We start from the raw sequence: 21,191 nt of genomic DNA on the forward strand, positions 1-21,191 counted from the left end.
AACTTATGGAGGTGCATGAAGAATCCGTCTTAAAAAGTGTAGGGTTTGAATGGACTTGAATTTGAGTTGGGTGTAATGAGAAACTTTAACCCAATTTGCCTTTAAGCTTGATTAGGCTAAATCAAAATTTAGGCTACACTTGGAATAAGAGATGACTCATTTAATAGTTGGGACATATTTTCTTAATTTTTTTTTATAAATTTTAAATATTATTTTTAACTTGTATCTAAACTTATTTTAATTTATAAAAGAATTAATTTTCAAAAAGTTCTATAAAATACTTATAGAGAAATTTATTGATAAATACTAGAACTATTAATTAATCAAGCTTTAGATTATTTGTTCTTTTCAAAATAAATCTCGACTTTAGAATACTTTGTTTGAAACCATGGAAATAAAGTTACGTTTGTGGATTTCTATGTGAAAAATGGAATGATAATTAAAACCTACATTATATATGCTAGGCTATTAAACTGATTAGAAAAAAAATTCCAGTCTCATTACATGTCTATAAATAGTAAGTTATTTGATTAATTTCATGCATCCCAAGAAAGAGAGAAGATAAAAAATATTAGTTGATTGGTCTATGCAGCTTATACTTAACTCAATACATCTCAGTTGATTGGTCTTCTGCAAGTTTGGATTGGTTTATTTTAGAGAAATAATTAATTTTTTTAGGTAGTTGAGGGAGTTAAAAATTTATTTTATATAGAAAAAAAATTATATATATACAGAAGAAACAGAATTAAAATTTATCCAACTATACCTTTAAACTATAGAGAATAACTTGAATGGAGAACCCAAGGTTCAATATCTTTTAGGGCCAGTGGTTGCAAATTTTGGTTTTGGGTAGTCTTCAAATTATGTGTAAAGAAAGTGCTAAAAACTCAATTTGTAGTGTAGATGTTGATATATTGTGTTCTAACCAGACGAAGAATAAGCATACATAGAAGACTTAAAAATTTGGTAAGTCACAAGATTAACATTATTCAGAAGTAGAGATCCTCAAACATTGTGTGAAGAAAAATTCAATTACTACAACTTAACAATACAAAACATAACCCCATGATTACACAGTGCAAAGTTATGTTCACTTGGAGAGCTCCTCAGAAAAAGTGCTAGCTAGAGATTGAATGGTTGTGGTGGACACTGCCGTTGAGCCACCAATATACCATTTCTTGATGGCCTCCACCACATTGGCATTCTCTAACACAAACTTGGAGTCTTCTTTCCCCTCCAAAGATACCACAATCTGCATAATAAATTCAATACAAAATCAAGCCCTTTTAAGTAAAAGGTTAACTCAAAGGTAATCAGCAATAAGTTGATAACAATGCTTTACCTCAGCAGTAGCAGAATCTGCTGGGAAATGGTACGTGATGACTGAATGCTTCTTGAAGTACTTAGACTGGAAAAATTCAATGACTTTTTCCAAAGCCTCTTCTTCTTCCTCCTCATATTTGTCCTCAGCTGCCAACCTATCCCTCACAGCACTCTCTATCTGAACCCCATATTGTGCACCCTTGATCTCTTTGATCACCACAAGTCTAATAAACTTTTCAACCGGAGCTGTATATACATACATACATTGGTCATTCACTACAACTACTTAGCATTTAGAAATATATCAGTATGAATATATAATATATGCACTAATATGTAAGGTTTTTTACACTATCATTCAATCTCAAACTGTGATGTTTGATAATTTGTTAACCTTTATGATAATTACCTACAAAATCACATTAAGAACGTTTTGAGAGGACTATTAAACCATTTTCCTATTATTTCACTGATGATACCAATTAATGATTAGAAGGCCTCTTATTAAAGAGATATTCGACAGAACTTTAGGACTACTACGGATAAACACTTACCAGAAATGAGAGCATCGAAGAACTCATCATTCTGTTCCAGCTCCTTTGCTGGTTTTCCTTTGAACTGCTGCAAGTGGCTTACTACTTCAGGCTCGAAATAGACCCCGATTGAATAGAATTTCACATGGATAAAGTGGATCTCCATGTCGGTGATTCCTGATCAAAGAAGAAAATCAAGTTGTGTCTACTTGCTACTCATAAATGAACAAAAAATTGAAGTCTATGATCTATATCCCTTTCTGTCTTAAGTTTACTGCTTCAATTTTTAATTTGGATGAAAACATTAGCATACAGAAGAACACTATAAAACCTAAACCTCATCCCATCTTAAAAATGGAAAAAAAATAATTCAGAAGAGCAGAGTAGAAACATAGCTACAAGTAGAGGAAGTTTACCATGACCAAGCAGAGAGAGGGGTTTGGTAGTAGTGATCTTGGAAGGATAAGGGATTTCATCAACCAACACCTGTTCTGTAGCCACTGAAATGAAATTCAGAAAACAAACAATATTTCTTAGACATAAGCACCAACCAACAGATTAAAATCAATAAACAACATTTAGCAAGTCATCGGATTGAAGGAGAGAGATCTTACTAGTTAAATTTGATAGAGATTGGAGAGCAGAAGAAGAGTGGAGATGAACAAAGTGCTGTGGCAAAAAGGGTGAGTTAATTAGAGTGGATACATAAGGCTATTTATTTAGACCCTCCCTTCAAGGCTGAAAAATAAGGTGGTAGGTAGGTTGAGCAACTTGATCTTACACAGTTAGTCAATTACTAACTTTCTATATTATTTAAGGTTGGCTCTTCCCTAAAACCTTTTATCCATACACCATATTATTTAGACCAATAATCTGTATTAATTTGTACTAAAAAACATGTGTTGATCACAAACAAATGAATAATATTTCCATTACATCAAATATATATTTCATTTGCACAGGAGGGTTTTCAAAGAAATTAAACTGTAACATTTTAATGGTGTAGAGTTTTTTTTTTCCAAAGAAATAAAAATGATGAAATGAGGTGAGTTGAAATGGTTGAGTTCAACGATGAATGTTGACAGGTTTAATTTTGCATTCAAATTTGATGCCTTTGTTTGACTAGTTGAGAAGTTCTTAGGCCAGCCACGGGGTAGGTGGCACGAGAGCCACCGTTCATTCTACCACCAACCCATCTGTAAACAATTTTATATTTTTCAGCTTTATTTTTGTACTCTTCTGACACATTTGCATTATGAGTCTAAAGTGCAATTACTTAAACAAGTTGGGTTGGTGAATAACACCACCTTCTAATTACAAAGCCAAAACAATGTTCTAAACTCATTAGATGATATGACAGATTATTATGTGTATTCAATTATATTTTAAATAAAGTCTTTAATATGTCAATACAAAAGTATCAATCATTAATGAAGTTGCCAAACAATTCACATTATAATTTTTGTGAGAAGTTCTTCATATTGTTGGTTGAACATGGGAAGAGGGATGCTACTTTTAGATAACTACTTTTACGTCTTGCTTTGGATGTAAAGATTATATGAAAATAAATTATTTCATGACATTTTAATAGCATAAGATTAATTATTTTAATAAAAAAAAATTAAAACTTACTTCAATATAAAGATAATTTATAATCATACAAATTCAAAGAAAAAACAATAATTTTCTATGATATCGAAGTAAAAATTATATTTACGAGAATGGTTTAATCTCTTATATGAATTATTGTGGAACGTGAAATAATTTTTTTACATTTTTTATTTTAAAATTCCAAGTCAAATTTATCTAAAATAATTAAAATTTATTTTTAATTTATTTTTTTGGACACCTGCGTAATGTTTAATATTGATATGCCGCTTATAATTTTATCTGGAATGTAATCCTCATTAATTCAAGATTAAATTATTAGATAAATCTTTCTGTAAAAAATAATCGATTATAGGAAAATGAATTTTAAAACTATAAATAACGTTATTTTCGGTGTATTAAATAAAATACCAAGTAAATTTAAATTTAAATTCAAATGAATTTAATAAAAAATTGGTTATATGATAGAAAATCTTAATATCCACTATTTTTTATTTTTGACCATGAACCTCTTCAACTTAATTATTAGGGATGGTAATGCGGGGTGGACAATGCATATTGTTACCCAAAAAATACGGGTGGGTTAAGTAATTTAACCTGTCGATTCGTCTTGTTGTGGTTTGTTGGAAATGAAGAGTGTGATTGCAATTTTTTTCTAGGATTGATCTTCAGGGTTTGTTGATCTGGGTTTATGTTTCTAGTTTTTTTACTGGTTGACACCCTTAGTTGTCGTGGGGCGAGTTGGTTGGACTGTGGATTCTTGATGACACTGATTTGCTTGCAGGAAATACACTTTTTACAATTTGTGATTTGTTGAGTTACTCTTGTTTGTATTTATTTTAATTTTTTTGAGATATGTGGACAAAAATCAACCATGTTAATATCGGGAAAGAAAAGTTAAGGAAAGTTTGCTATAGAAATATTGATCGTCATGCTCGTGTGTTTAGGTGGGACACGAGGAGTTATAAAGATATATTTATAACTGTTTTCAACCATGACTACAAGGAAAAACTCTTGACTTTGTCTAGTACAATTTATATGACTTATCCATGAGGAGGTGAACCTCTTAATTTCAAAAGGCTTAAAAGCCACGTTTTTGCTAGCACAACTAACAATCCTTTATGGAAATCAGGAATTTCCACTAAAATTCTCGGAGGAGGTTCTGAACTTACATATTACTGTTATGAGATATTTGTTTTTGGTGGTTTTCGACTGTTTTAAGTCTTGGAGATAGTTATGCCTAATATGCTCACCAAGACGAAGTCTGCTTTCTCGGGGCAATAATGCGTGACTTTATTCGGTCAAATTATATGCACTTATTAATAATGATAGAATGTCATGATTAGTGGATTCCTACATAATTAGTTTGTAATTTGGAGAGTAAGTCTCCATACACTCGTATATATTAACTATACATTGGAGTGATGTAAATATACAGATAATAAAAAATCTTCATTTTCTTACCATCTTTTTATACACAATTTTCTTATAGACTCTTAATCCAAATACGCTTTCATCTAAAAGACATGTTTTTTAGATTCACTTTGAGATAGTGTTAGTGGTTAACATGCACTTAAAATGTTTACAAAATTGTATATCCTAATTTGGCAGGATTTATTCTTGTTCTGAATTGTTGGAAATGAAGAGTGTGATTGCAATTTTTTTCTAGGTTTGATCTTCAGTGTTTGTTGATCTGGATTTATGTTTCTAATTTTTTACTCGTTGCCACCCTTAGTTGTTGTGGGGTGAGTTTGTTGGAATGTGGATTCTTGATGCCACTCATTTGCTTGTTGTAGATACACTTTTTACGATTTGTGATTTGTTGAGTTACTATTGTCTCTATTTAAACCACCCCACCACTGCCACAACCACCACCATCACCACCACTAGACCCTTAGCTGCTGCACACCACCACCTAAACCCTAAACCTTACACTCTAAACCAGGAATCCTTTGTTCGTTTGGGAGACCTGAGAAATTGATTCATATTATATAGGTATGTATATTGAACCACTCCTTAAGTGGTTCCTGTTATTCAATCCTTATTGCTAATAAAAAAAAACCATAAATCCTAAACCCTAAACCACCACCACCAGAACCTTAGCTACTGTTAACCACCACCACCCCCATATCTAATGATCATCACATTCATATCTCTTTAAACCTATCATACTAAACATTTGACGACTTTTAAAAAAGACATATGCGTTAAATATAGATATTCCAAATTCGGTATATAATGTACTATTGTCATTTTTTATGCTTGAAAAGAGAAAAATAACACTATCTATTACAAACTAAATTCCTATGACTTACAAAAGATAATTTTTTTTTTCTCAAACTACAAACTAAGTTATAGAATTTTTTTTCAACTTTCACCGCCTCATACATTCACCACTATACAATATATAGTATACTTCTTTGGTAAATAATATGTCCATATTATGTCATCAACCTCAAATCATGTCAATTTACACTTTGCAGTTATATTTTTTTATATAACATAATTCATTTAATAAAAACAAACAAAACAATTAAACATATAATTTAATATTCTTTATTCTATAAACTCTCACTTTGATGAAAATTCTATTATATGGAACCTCTCTCCTCTGAAAAATATTCTCTCCAAGTTATGTTTTAACCTTTAAAAGTGAAGAAAAATCCAACGAATTTCAATCTTAATAAAAATCAAATTAGTTCAAGTTTACATAATTTTACATAAGTTTAAAATGATTAAATTCAACTATTAATTACTTACATTCCATTCTTCATTCATTTCAATCCAAAATACCCCACCATGATTTAAGTTACACTTAGTTTCATCAAATATTATGGTGAAAACATATCTCATTTTTAAATAAAAGTTTTCATGTGAGACATTACTATGCAACTTGACATCTATGCTGACACCTCAAGTAACAATAATCATTTACCATCACATGAAAAAAGTATTATTAAAAAAGAAAAAAAAAATACAAAAATATGGGGAGAGTAGACCAAATCCCAATGTTAACAAAAATGATATATAAGTAAACTATACTTATTCATAAATAATTCTAAGAACAGACTAGATGGTAGCATATTATACCAATGAAAATATTCTCTATAAATAAATCCTAAATTAACCAACTTATCAGCACACGCATTTCCTTCACAAAAAATATGAGTAACCCTAAATCTGATTTCCTCACAGTAATTAAGACAAGTATTCCATTGATTACAATGCATCCAAAGAACAACATTGGTCCTAACATTAAACGTAGCACAAACCAAAACATAATCACATTCCAGTCAGACATTAGTAAGTCCCCTCTTTTGAGTTTCCTACATATAACATGTATAACCCTATAAAACAAAGTTACAATCTAAACCTTTTACTATAATGCATTAGCATTTTTTTAACTAAATTATTTTACTTAAAATTCTAGCTACTTGGATAAGGTTTCAACAAGTTATGTTTTAACACAGAAAACTCAAATTTGTCCAAAAAAAAATTTCATGGATAAAGATAAACTTTTTGTAAATGAAAAAATCATGGATAATTTTCTCTCTATTAGCAACATTGAGATGAACTTGGATTTAAAAAAATGAAAAATCTCTCCTAAATATAAACAAGATAGAAAAAAAATATTTCAAAAATATAATATTTTTATTAAATTAAATTTCATATTTTTTACTTAACTAATAAAATATTCATATTTTATTTTTCATTTAAATCACTTATAATATTGGATAAATTTAAGATGACCCTATCAAAATGTTATCTTATCTAAGTTATAATTATATTAAAATCTATTACAATTTTTTTACACCAAAACAAAATTTTAAAAAAACTTAAAATATAGTATACATGTTGAGACCCTAAAAATAAAATAAAAATTTAAAATAATTAAAAAAGATTGGACTGAATCATTTTGTTACCTTGTATACAATATTACTCTAAATTTGTTTATCGAATTTTTCAATTTATATAATCCGATAAATACTTTCAAATTACACGACTTATAAAATTTATAAGTTAAATTTAATAAAATAATTATATTTTAAATTGTTTAATTTAAATATAATTTTAATTTATAATTTATAAGTCTTACCATAAAAATAGATTACACAATTCAAAATAAATTTTAATACAAGAATTTACGCTGCTCGAAACAAAAAATCAAAACCCAAACAACTAATAACCTTTAAACTTAATGATCTTCGCCTCAATTCAAATAGTGTGTCAAAATCTACTTCTAAACATCCACCTCTTTCGGTGAGCTCTCCGCACCTATCTCACTGAAAACCAATATTTCTACTCTATTGCCATACAATCCTTTTCACGGGTGCAAATGGAAGTTATGAAGGTGCAAAAAGAAGCATCCCAATAGTTATAATACCTCAACAAAGTCCATCTGTTTAGAAGCGCAAGATCACGATGAAAGAAAAGTCCACGAGGAAAGAAACATAGACACTACTTTTTCCTGAACTCCACACATTCTTGTTTCACCCCATAGATTTTTGTATTCTAAAAAAGTGTCTTTTTTGTAAAAAAAGTTAAAGTGTAATTCATATTTTTGGTTACGTAATCTAGAACTCTTTTTCCAGATTTTTAATTACCTTCTGGATTAACAGATTCGTGATTAGCTTCTAGATTATATAATCTGTAAGTATTTTTTGGATATGAGATTAGCTTCCGTAATATATCCATATCCATATCCATAAGCTACTCTAAAATTCAGAAAATACTTTCAATCTATGAAATCCAAAATACCATTTTTTTAAAGTATAATCTGGATTACATAATCCATAGATTATCTATTTATGTAATTCAGAATATTATTTTTTTTAAATACTTTCGGATTCCTCTAAATCTAAAGAAGACTACTATATCCGAAAATATCTTATTAATTATGTAATTCAAAATATGAAGGATGTGAGACTTTAAAGGTTAATTTATTTTTTTACAGAAGAACAAAAAAGTATTTTCACATTTAGTATGGGTGTCTCAATAATGTATGGAGGTGCAAGAAGAAGCAGCCAAAAATAGATAGTTGAATTATTTTTTTTCCTTTTGCTTCCTGCTCCCCTTATTTGCTAATTGCACCCTCATAGTTTGGGCGAAAAAGTATAAAATGACCATATGAATTTTGTACATTAACCATTTCTTCTTCACTTCTACTGCCATTTGAGTTTTCTCTGTTGTTTGCGAACCACCATTGACAATTTCTAAAAGGAGACATTCTATTGTGGCGCCAACGTCTGCTATCTACTGGATTTTTGACCTTCTGTTATTGATAACATGGTTACGCAGTAGATGTGTTGAAACTCAACTCCTCAATGGTATTTTAAAACTTATGAGGTGCTATTAGCAATTATAAAGTGCAAGAAGCAAAAACGTTTTTCTTTTCTACTGCATAATGTCTTACCATGTCTCTTTCTCTTGCTATAAGTATATGCATATATACATATAATTCTTTAAAATAAAATGTTAAGAAGACCTAGACCCAACCTAGGTCCTTCTTGGTACTAACAAAATTAATGTTTATTTTATATAATAAAAAAATTTAAACATATATCATGTATATTATGAAAATAAAATTAATACTTCTCTAGGTTAATATTTTCATAGTTATAATATGAACTCCTTTATAAGCTAATAAAATACTTAAAAATTAGCTAAACCGAAAGAAAAAGTCATACACCAACAAGAATTGAAACTCGTCAAATTGAAAAAAAATATTAATTTATCTTTGTTTTATATTAAAATTAAGTTTTAACCAGATAACAAATTTAAATCAGGATATTATGTCAAATATTTATCCTAATATGATATTATGTTAAATAATTATCTGAACATCACATTTTACTATATCAGTTCAAAATTTGGTTTCATTTTAAACTTCATTTTATTTTTGTTAAATGAAGGAAATATATTTGCTAATTTTGAGTTTTAAAAATAATTATTTAATAATTTGGTTTGAAAAATAATTTCTTAAAAGAACTATTTACACAAACAGTTATATAGAATATAATAATTTAAAAAATAACTATTTGATGAATTTAATTATTTGCAAAAATATATATTTTAAGAAATATTTTTTTATAAAATTTTGGTTTGAAATTTTCATAGAAAGAAGGAAAGATTTTTTTTAAAAAAAAAAATAGTAAAAAATGTTTATATAATTTAAATTATTGATTTATGAATAATAAATATAATAATTAAAGTATTTATGAATGTAATATTGAAACTTGACTTAAGATATTTTTTAATATAGGACTTGTTTTACATTTTTTACATTTAGTTAATCTGTATTTTATTTATAAATAAATAGCTATTAATATTATTATTTTTTAATTGAATACAAAACAAAATAATGACTTCTCTAAGTATTTAATTTTCTAACAAATTAAATTTTCAAATTTTTAATTTTCTAATTAATTAGTTCTTAAAATAATTACTTTTCTAAATTATTTTTAAATTATAGTATTTTCTAAATAATTATTTATAATATAATTAGTTTACTAAATTATTATTTTTTTAATATATTTATTTTTATAACATTATATTCCTTAATACAATCACCTTTCTAAATTTTTATTTTTAAAATATATTTTTGTACAATTTTACACAAAATATTTATTTTTTAATATAATATTTTTTATTTTATAGTTTTAAAAATGTATTTCCTTTATTTTTAAACAAATAAAAAAAATAAGTATAAAATGGAATCGAGTTATGAACTGCTAAATCATACTCTACTATTTGAGTAATTATTTGACACGGTATATTATTTGGATAAATATTTAGCAGAATATGATATTGAAAAAAATAAATTATCCAAATGTGTTGTTTTTTCAAAATGTTGTAAAAATATATTTAATGGAGTGTTAAAATTATTTTATTTTAATAAATTTGTCTTAAATATATGAAAAAAATAGTAGAAGAGAAAATCACTATCTATATATCTTTATTAAGTTAAAATAAGATTTTTTTTAGAGAAAATTAATTTCCTCTACTCCAATAAAAAGTAGTAAAACTATATTTTTCTATTATATCTTTTATTTTTTCATGTATTACATTAGTATTTTATACAAATTATTGTTATCTATCGAGAAATAATAGCTGATTTTATTTTATAATTTAAAGAAGGGATAAATATAAATATTTTTTAATTAAAACGAGACATAAAAACAAATAAAGTCAGTAATTAAAAAACAGTGAGTAATGTAATGTTGTTGTCTTTAACATTTAAAAGGTCAGATAAACAAGATTTTGTTTTTTTTAAGGTGGATATATACCAAGAAAAATAAATAATAATGCAAGCCTTAATAAAATGTAGTAATTATCCACAGGCATGCCTTTGAAAACCTTTATTTTTTCTTTAATTTTTTTCATCCAGTCATACACTAACAACAATTATGTGTTCAAGAAGTAATAACTTCTCTTTCCATGTCTTTTTTAATGTAAACTCCTATAATTATTGAAGAATCTAGCTTTAAGGAGTTTCAATTAAAAAAAAATGTGCCTAAGAAACATTAAATATACTTTATTATATACCTCTTTCACGTGGCAAAGCTTTATGCAAATATTACTTTTACAGTTTTGTTAGTCTAAAATTTTCAGCACCCACAAATAAAGATACTCTTTAATTTCAAGGAACCAAAAAGTTAAACTTATTGAATAATTTCTCTGAAAGTTGGATACAGATAAAAGTTTGTAATAATAAATGGTTTAATATGGTGTGAAAAGTTTACAATATTAGTGAAATTGAAGTGAAGTGGCAGCAGTGTTTTGATTTGTAGTTTGTCTGGTTTTGGTTTTGTGCAATCAGTGTGAAAGCGTAGGCGTAATTATGTAGAAAATAGAGAAATGAGTGAATGGGATTCATGCATGTTGTGGTTATGATTCAAGTTTTGTCCATTTATGGTTGCCTGCAATGGAAGAAAATAGTTTTTTTCTTTTTGTGTATTTCTTTCTGACCTACCCTTTGCTGCATGCGCAACACAGCACAGGTTAAGCCTACCAATGAACTTATCAACAATAAAGCAATGTTGTAACAGTGAAAGTGTCATTGAATTGCTAACAAAGCTTTTTACTCACAGTAAAGGAGAATATGGTTGGTGACACAACAGTAGTCTTCTTTTGAAAAAAATAACATCAGAAACTGATTAAATGGAAAATAAGCATAGATAAAATATTCCCGCAAATTATATAGCTCTGTCTTTTTTTTTGTAAGTTTATTTTTCTCTCCCATCTCAAAAGTAAAAAACAATTGAACAAATGAAAAACTCCCCCACTGTACTTACATACAATACTCTGATTCTCTGAGTTCCTTTGTTGTCTAGCTGCTGTTAAGAGATCTAAAATATATTTTAACAGCTGGTGATTACTCACTTCATGCCAATAGCATGCAATGTATAAGAATGTTCACTTGATCACCCATCTTCCACACATGACCCACCTCACCTTATATAGTTTTGGTATTTTTTTTTACACCAGGGTCTCTCTTTTGTTTTAGACAATAAAAAATAATTTATTACTAGCTATGTCTTCCTGCCTCATTTTGGTATTGCTTTGAGGGGGGCACCTTCCATAAAACACACATAATGTCCATTTTTTGGAAAAGCATCCTAAGGATGATGGAAAATTTCACAATCCACATCCCTACAATAGCTCTGCTCCACAGGTTTTGTTTAACTTCCTCCTTTTAGCATCAGGAGTACTATGTGAAGAGTTAGCACATGAACCATCATTTGTGTCATCACTTTTGTGGCTGAAGCACAAAGCATCTAACACACCTATTGGGCTTTGGGGTAGGCAAGTGACAGAACCACTTGAATCCTTGACAGAGCCCCTGTTGTTGGATGACAACTCTTGGATCATTTTAATGCACTTCAATAGTCTCTCCTGACAAAATCCAAATGACACAATGTTATTAGTATCAACCAACTAAACCTTCAATTGTATTTATCATTGATTACAAAACAAGTGATAAACTAAAAATGATCCCAGGATAACAAAGTAAAACCCATCATTAGTGTATATGATGTTTGTTTGGACCACCATCCTTACCTTTTCTACGTGTTGAATCAGAACAGAAATTGCTTCTCCTGTGTCAACTGTTTGGGCTTCCCCCATGACATTCATGGCCACTGCTGCTGCAATCTCTGATGGCTTGAATTCCAAGAAGTCAATTCCTGCATTGAATCCACACCATCCAAATTACCATCACTAATTCCACCCATTCACAGTTATTATCACTGCACAGATGAGCCACATTGAGAAAACAACCCAATTGTGCAATGAAGTGTGTGGGGGGGGAAACAGATCGGTACCTCTTGCAGTGTTTGATATTAGTTGGATAGATTGCATAACTGAAGACTTTAATGGACTTTGATCACCATTGATCTTGTAAAGGAAGTAATCAAGGAAGGTGAAAGGAGTGATTGATTGCATTCTCCACTTCAATGTGCTTAGAACTAGAAGCTCCATTCTCTGGATGGTCTTAGCCTCAAATATGAACTTCGATTCACCCACCTGAATCATAGACAACACAGATTATTAGCGTTTAGCACATGCAAAACTAATAATACATTGACTTAGTAGGTACCAAACACTGAAAATAAAATATACAAATATTTTATTCTACCTGTAAATCAAGAAACACTGGGACTTCTGTCTCATCTATTTTGGCTGCCAGAGATAAACACGCCACAGCCAACAATTGCATTGTCCAAACTCTTCCCTTCTGTGAGTGGAAAAAACATCAGATCACAGCCAGAAGACAATATAATGGCATAATAAAAAAATATTCTTTTTTTTTTCAATCTTGGACTTACTGGTAATTCATATGCAGACAGGAATCGATCCAAGTAATTTATAGATAGATATCCACACAGAGGACCAAATCCTAAATGCGATCGGACCTATAAAACAAGAATATAGGTTCGCTGGTTAGATCATGCTAAAAGACAATCGGATAAGCACTAAATAATAATCAGTTCAAGGTAAATCCAAGTCTGATCCTAGTTTTGAACATCTTGAAAGGCATATAATAAAAAAATTTCATTCAATCGGCCTTCAGAACATGCAAGTTAAATCACAAAAGGTCCCAAGGGAATCATCAATTCATCATTAATCACTGAAATGTGAAATTCAAACTAAAATTTCCAAAAGGTTCAGATTTCTTTTCAGGATATAAGAACAGTCCATGTTTCTATTTTTCACAAGAAAAAAGACCAAAACAGGGATGGTTAAAAAAGATCAGAGCTTTGAGTGATTAAGAAAGAAGAAGAAAAAAAACTCTTGAACCCACCTTGTGAATCCAATCAATGGCCTCCTTTCTGGCACCAAGGTCAAAAATTCCAGTCTGAAGCCTATTCAAGTAACGGACACCAGGCCAGAGTTGGCACTCTCTTTCCACCATCATCGCCAAGCACTCATCACTCAGCAATGGCAACTCATCCGGTTCATCAAAGTGGCGCCTCCGGGGACGCCAGATGTCCTCGTACACCCCCGTCATCGTACCTCCATAATGGCTGTCGTCGAAAACGGTGCTGTCCTCTGAGCAAAGGAGGCTCGAAACACAGTCAAAACTGGGTGCCATTGCAAGACCTCAAAAACAAAACTCAACCAACCACCCTCTTGCTCCAAATTCACAAGAACCAATCTTTTTGTTCAGATTATTGATGGGGTCTGTGCGTAAGTGCGTGATGTGTTGAATTTCTTTTACGAAAATTGTTAAAAGGAAGAGATGACAATCTGTGAAAATAACAACAAAAGCATTATAGAGCCACGCAATCCTCTCTTTCTCTCTCACACTCCTTCTTTCTCTCTCTACACTCAACTGAGAAGAGTGCCGCAGTAGAGGGCCTTATGAAGGAAACGAACACCCCTTTTTAGGGTAAAAGGCAGATAGAGAGAGAGAGAGAGGATGAGAGTGGAGTTGGCACAGAGGGGTCCTCCACAGTGTGAATTCTTCTAATACGATTTAATTCATAAAATACCAATGCTAATGCTAATTACCATTTTCTAATCTTACTCTCCAAATACAACTATAACACACACCTCTTAATTTATGAATTAACAAGAACAAACAAATTTATTATTATCAGTTAAATTTGAAGAGAAAAACTGTAATGATAAACATACAAATTGAATCCTCTTTTCTAACAATTTTATATTTGATCTGTCTGTTTCTCACATTACTGTTTTATTAAATTTGTATTGGAATATTTGGAGAACATTTATCAGAGAGACGTTGGGAGGTGAACCTGAATAATAAAGGCAAGTTTGTTATATAATAAATAAGCAATTTTCATTATTTTCCAAAAAACAAAGACGTTACTGTCTGGAATCTGATAAAATTTTTAAAATTTAAGCCTCTGCTGCAGTTTATGCTGTTACTAAATATTAACAGAGAACGTTTAATTTGACCAGAACAACATTCCTTCAAATTCCCAAAGTGTCTTAGTAATTGGTTCCAAAATTAACATTGTATAATGTAATTTCCAAATATACATAATGGTGCAAGTGTTGGTCCAACCACAAGGACATCCATTAATACACTGAAACTTTTGAAACACATTCATCATTTACTTCTTCTTCTTCCTTGTAGTAGTGAATTTTCCCCTGTGATATAATGAAGAAAGACAAAATAAATAAATAATAAATAAAAAATAAAAAAAATGTGTTGTTAAGTGAATGGTAATAGAAATGAAGATAAAAGGAGTAAAGTGTAAAAGTGAAAAGTTGCATAGTGTGTTGTTTTGTCCTGTGTCGACGCGTGTGCTTCGCTGACATTAGGCTAGAACCGGAAGCGTTGGTTTCGTTCTCAAGTCACTTTAACGTACTACATACATACTACAACCTGTCATTTCCCTCCAATCTTACCCGCCAAATATCACTGTTCATTCAATTTATCTAATTCAATAAACCACAATTATACTATCTAATTTCATTTTAATTATCAACAAAATAATACTTTTATTAAAAAAATACATTTTCTGAATTACACTATTTTCTTTTCTTTTCTATTAGATAAAAATAATTTTATTATTTGATAAAAGTGATAACACAACCTTTCTACTTTAAATTAATTGTTTAATCTCTAGACTAAAAAATAATCAGAGTAATTTGGAAATATGTATGTCATAATTTTTATTTTTTTAACATAATTATTTCAAAATTATTTATTTATTATATTTAAAAGATAGTTTAATGAAAATTTATTTTTGAGTTTTAATAAATTTAATTCATGAGGAAAAAATTGTTATCATTAGAAGAAGTGATGATAAAACAGTTAGAGGAATTTGCACGTATTAAAAATCTTGCTTTCATAGCTTGTGCTTTTGGTAGTGGTGGGGTAACAATTAATAATAGTCACTGTGTATAATGAAAATATTTTTAAACAAAAATAACGTTTTCTGATATTTTTAACTCTCTCTATATATTAAAATTATAGACATTTTTTTAAATTGGAAAATATTAATTTATTATTTTTTATAATATAAAATAAAGTGAAATTCTTAATAATAAAAAACTAATTTAAATATACGTGAATTGCTAAAAATTACATCAAAACAAGATCCAAATTTCCTTTATGAAAAATAACTTCTTATTAATTTAAGTTTTAAAAGGAAAAAACAAGTTTTCTAAGATTACAAATAATATATAACTTTTGTTAACATTTTATAGATTTTGTTTTAAAGTTAACAAAAAATAAGTAATTATTGTGTTTATATAAAAAATTTAAAGTATAAAAAAGAGTATAAACACGTCTAACGAAATTATAAAGTTGATGGAAAAGAATGAGTTAGAAAGCAAGATCTTTAAATTCCGAAAATAAAATAAGAAGATAACACTACTACAAGAAAATTATTATATAATAATTAATTTAGAGATAAAAATAACTAGATAATATATTAATTTAATTATAAGTCATATTATTTTATAAACTAAAAAAATATTAATATTTAAAATAGTTTTTATTATTGATACAAATTTATAAAGTAGTTTGTAAATTGGTATCTTATTTAGCCATTGAGATTTTAGCTACTAATTATTTTAAATTCTAAATTAATCTATGATTATTAGTGATTAATTTAAAATATAAAATAATTAGTAGCTAAAACTCTTATAACTAATATTAGATATCAATTTATAAAATACTTTATAAATTTGTATTAATAATAAAAACTACTTTAAATACCAATATTTTTTTAGTTTATAAAATAGTATCTAACTTAGTCAAAATATATATATATATATATATATATATATAAAAGATTATTAGTTGATTAAGTTAATGTCTTAATGTAAGAGGTATAACACCTTAATGTCTTAATGTTTTAAAATACATTTTTTTTTAGCATTACACAAAGCTTTTAGTCAACCAAACCTATGGTTTATAAAAAAGAGAGGAGGGAGGTGCATCTTAGTCCATATGCTAATGGAGTAGAGATCATCATGTATTAAATGGTTTGTAACTGACCAAATTTGACACATGTTGTTAGAAGGTATATGACACCATTTGGAGGCTTTAAAGTGGATGTTGAAATACTTAGATGAAACAATATTGTGATGTGTAGACATTTGCTCATTTTAAAGGATATGCATACAAACGTTATAGAAAAATGTTAATATTAATTGTGTTTTCTCTAATTCTTAGTTGTTTATCTGTATAGAGGTGAATAACCTTTATTTTTTTCTTTGTCTGTTATGATTCTAGTATTTATTGATTGATTATTTATTTATTTAGTTAGACCTAGAATGAGTGTACAACTTGTATATATTCAGACTATTCGTTCTGATTTCAATATAATAAAAGAGATATTCATTCTTATATCATTTGTCTTCCTTATACTCTCTTGTTCATCTTTGTGTTCTCTTTTGTTCATATCTGTTCTATTTTATAATATGGTATCAGAGCTCTGGTTGCCACATTTATATATGGGTGAAGTTGTTGATCCCTCACAAGATCCTTGTTTAGCTTACCATGTTATTCATCAGATAATCGATCATTGAATAGAGTTTGTTTTCTCGTTACACAACAAAAGAGACAAAAAAAATTTGGTAATCAATACAAGACAATGATTACTACTAGCAAAGGAGGTTGTAAAGACAATGCTACGACCTATGGCATAGGTGGTGGATATGGAAGAGGAAGTTATAGAAGAAGATATATTTACAAAATTTGCAATCATTGTGGAAAGACAGGACATACCATTTGATACATGCTATAAAAAGCATGACTTTCCACCTCATTTCAAATTTAAAAATCAGAACCATGATGAGAGTCATGCAGTTTTTCAGAATACAAATTTTAATAATAATGGGTAGAATCATGAAGGTTCAAAGTCAGAAGTGGAGTCTCAACAAATTGGTTTTACTCCTGAACAGTATCAAACATTGTTAGGTCTTTTACAACAGGTCAAATCCAGTGACAATGTTTCTAGTCAAGTCTCTGTTATTCCTTCCAACATGACAATACAAATTGGTAATAACTTTATTTCTTCCTTTAGTTCTTGGATTATTGATAGTGATGTTACTGATCACATTTGTTCATCTTAACTTATTTCCCTTCATATCAACAAATTCATCCTATTTTTGTTAAATTACCAAATGGTAATCAAGTCATTGTCAATTATTCTGGAAGTGTTTTCCTCAATCAAGATCATGTCATAGACAATATTTTATATATTCCTTGCTTCACCTTTAATCTTCTTTCAGTAACAAAATTGATTGATAAACTATCTTATGTTCTTACCTTTGATTCTAATGGCTGTCACATCCAAGACAAAAACTCCTTGAAAATAATTGGTTCTGCTAAGATGCAAGATAAACTTTATATACTCAGGATCCAATCTTACCAGAAACTTCAAATTAAACCCATCAAATCTACACACATCATCAATACTGTTAATGTCAGTGTTAGAGAGATCTAGAAATCCTTTGGCGTTTTCGATTAGGTCATATTTCAAATAAATGTATTGATGTTATCAAGAATAAATTTCCTTTTGTTAAATATAACAAATCTTTTGTTTGTGATGTTTGTCATTTTGCAAATAAAAAAAAAAGACTTTATTTTCCTATTAGTACATCTAAATCAAAAAAAAATGTTTTGATTTGATTAATATAGATATTTGGGGACCATTGATGAGCATATATTTATTCACACTCACTAGCCTTATTATTGTTAATTTTGTGTTTTTTAGAGTAAATTATCCGGAGGAAGCATCTACCTTTTGTGAATGGGCCAAATATGCAAAAGTCCAAGTTGCTTCTTGAACCAAAACAAGAAACAAATTCTAAGGAGAAGAAAGAGAAAATAAAATCTACAATATCTCAGAAACAGAATTGGAAGCAAATCTTCTGCAAAATACAAGAATTCTGGAAAGATGGAAACTTGGAAACGGTTAACAAAATATAAACTACAATATTCTTTCAAGATCCTTAGAGCAAAAAAGCCTATAAAAGGACACAAGCATCAAGGAGAAAAGGGGGAGCTTCATAGGGTTTTCTTAGTTTATTTTCTTCTTTGTAATTCTTTTGTTTTGCCTCCACATGGAAGGCTAAACCTTTTTGGTTGATTCTTTTGTAATTCCCCATTGAGTTCTGAGGTTTCGTTCAATAAAAATTTCATTTTTCAATTCTTTATAGCAGCTATTTTTATTGTCTAATCTTCGGGAAAACTAGTTTTTGTGAGAGGTTGTACTTGAACATGATTGAGAGTCTTCCTTATCTTAAACTTTGGTTTATTAGTTAGTTCGCATTGTTCTAATTAATTTCTTGGGCGCATGATTCAAGAGAGAGGAGATAAGCATTCTCATGGAGTATACGCATGGAACAAAGTGGGCATTGATTAAACTAGTAGATGCATGTTTTACTGGTGAGTTTCAGTTGAATCAGATCGGCGCATGTTAAATCTAGTTTAGCTATGTTGGAGGATTGAGAAAGGATTAATCTTTAGAGAACTTGTGAAGAATTCAATGGTGGAAGAACTTAGAGATCAACCGCTTTTTATTTATTTCAATCTCTTTTATATTTTCTGCATAATTATCTCTACCCCTTTTTATAATTATTGTTATTACTAACTTTTCATTGCTTGTAGATAAATTTTGAATTCGGTTAACTGAATCACTATTGGATTCGTTGGGAGACGACTTGGGATCATCTGACCACAATTATACTATCATCTCTAGTGTTAGACAAGTCTACGCTAGAATCATATTAATTTGACAGCAAAACGGCAGCTATAAAAAAAATGTTGAATATTAGATTTTTTTTAATTTTTAATTTTTTTGTTTTTTTAAGGTATACTAAATAAATAAAAACTAATAAGAAGAAAACAAAATTTAAATATGCAAAAAAAAATTAGGAAAAAAAAATTATGCAGATAAAAAGAAAAACCTGATAACCAAAATCAAATTGGATTCCCCGGCAACGACGCCAAATTTGATAGCTGTAGCGATTTGAATTCTCAGATATACTAAAGGAGCTTCAAGTCTTGGTTTATTTTTCTCTTCCAACACTTTTGCTCATCTAAAAGCCTTTTGTGACAGTGATTGGGGCACTTGCAGTGATTCAAGAAAATCAATGACTGGTTTTAGTGTGTATCTTGGGAATTCTCTCATATCTTGGAAATCAAATAAGCAAGGCATGATATCAAAGAGTTCTTGTGAAGCTGAATACAGTGCAATGACCACGATTACATGTGAAATTCAATGGCTAACTTATCTTCTTCAAGATTTTAAAGTTTCTTTTGAGCAACCATCTCTTCTCAGCAAGATACATTGCAGCAAATCCAGTGTTTCAAGAGCGTACGAAACATATAGAAATAGATTGTCACGTTGTTAGGGAAAAAAATTAAAGAAGGGTCTCATCCATTTACTTCCCATTTCCACCACAGAGCAACTGACTGACATTTATACCAAAGCTTTAAGTCCTCAATCTTTCAAGAGTATTTGTTCTAAGATGGGTCTCATCAATATTTGCACCCCAGCTTGAGGGGAGATATTAAAAGATATGGATACAAACGTTATAGAAAAATGTTAATATTAATTGTGTCTTCTCTAATTCTTAGTTGTCTCTCTTTATAGAGGTGAATAACCTTTATTTTGTCTTTGTCTGTTATGATTTTAGTATATTCAGACTATTCGTTCTGATTTCAATATAATAAAAGAGATATTCATTCTTATATAAGTTGTCTTCCTTATACTCTTTTGTTCATATATGTTCTATTTTATAATAGCTCATGACATAAAAGTCAGTGAAAGTTTTGTAAATGCAAATTATGTAAGGAATGTAGACATGAGAAAATATATTCATGGGTATGTGCTCACATTGTTTGGGACTATATTATTTTGTAAAACCAATTTACAATTAGTGGTAGCTTTATCCACTACCCAAACATTGTATAAATTGAGCTTAAAAATGAGTAAAAAAGACTTTATAATTAGAGAGGATGACAAAAGTTAGGTATCATGCAAAACTACGTGACAGTTTATTATGATAGTCAAAATGTCATACATTTAGTTAATCATCAAGTGTATCATAAAAGAATTAAACATATGATTGTGGATGTAGCTTTGGAGGATAATCTTACGAATGTGTTTACTAAGTTTATATGAAGATTTAAATTCAAATGTATTAGTTAGAGTTGATTAATTTTCTATTTTAAAATAATAGTAATTACAAAGATCTTTATCATTTAGTTTGTAATTAAGGTAAAGAATGATA

At 29.0% G+C, this 21,191-nt stretch overlaps 2 protein-coding genes across 2 annotated transcripts; both read right to left on the reverse strand.

Moving 5' to 3' along the window:
- Positions 1-962: 962 nt before the first annotated feature.
- On the reverse strand, positions 963-2,757 carry CHIL (Chalcone-flavanone isomerase family protein). Its single transcript, XM_068624097.1, has 5 exons — positions 2,471-2,757; positions 2,273-2,356; positions 1,878-2,033; positions 1,343-1,569; positions 963-1,252 (listed from the first exon to the last, which is right to left on the reverse strand). Coding segments are annotated over exons 1-5 (630 nt in total). The 5' UTR covers positions 2,472-2,757; the 3' UTR covers positions 963-1,090.
- Positions 2,758-11,620: 8,863 nt separating this feature from the next.
- On the reverse strand, positions 11,621-14,424 carry LOC137820184 (cyclin-D4-1). The gene is made up of 6 exons (XM_068624098.2): positions 13,768-14,424; positions 13,292-13,378; positions 13,102-13,200; positions 12,788-12,989; positions 12,525-12,649; positions 11,621-12,359 (listed from the first exon to the last, which is right to left on the reverse strand). Exons 1-6 carry the CDS (start codon positions 14,056-14,058, stop codon positions 12,117-12,119), a joined length of 1,047 nt encoding a protein of 348 aa, XP_068480199.1. The 5' UTR covers positions 14,059-14,424; the 3' UTR covers positions 11,621-12,116.
- Positions 14,425-21,191: the final 6,767 nt, after the last annotated feature.

This window comes from Phaseolus vulgaris, chromosome 9 (assembly GCF_051622355.1).
Source record: "Phaseolus vulgaris cultivar YP4 chromosome 9, ASM5162235v1, whole genome shotgun sequence".
Taxonomy (NCBI): domain Eukaryota; kingdom Viridiplantae; phylum Streptophyta; class Magnoliopsida; order Fabales; family Fabaceae; genus Phaseolus; species Phaseolus vulgaris.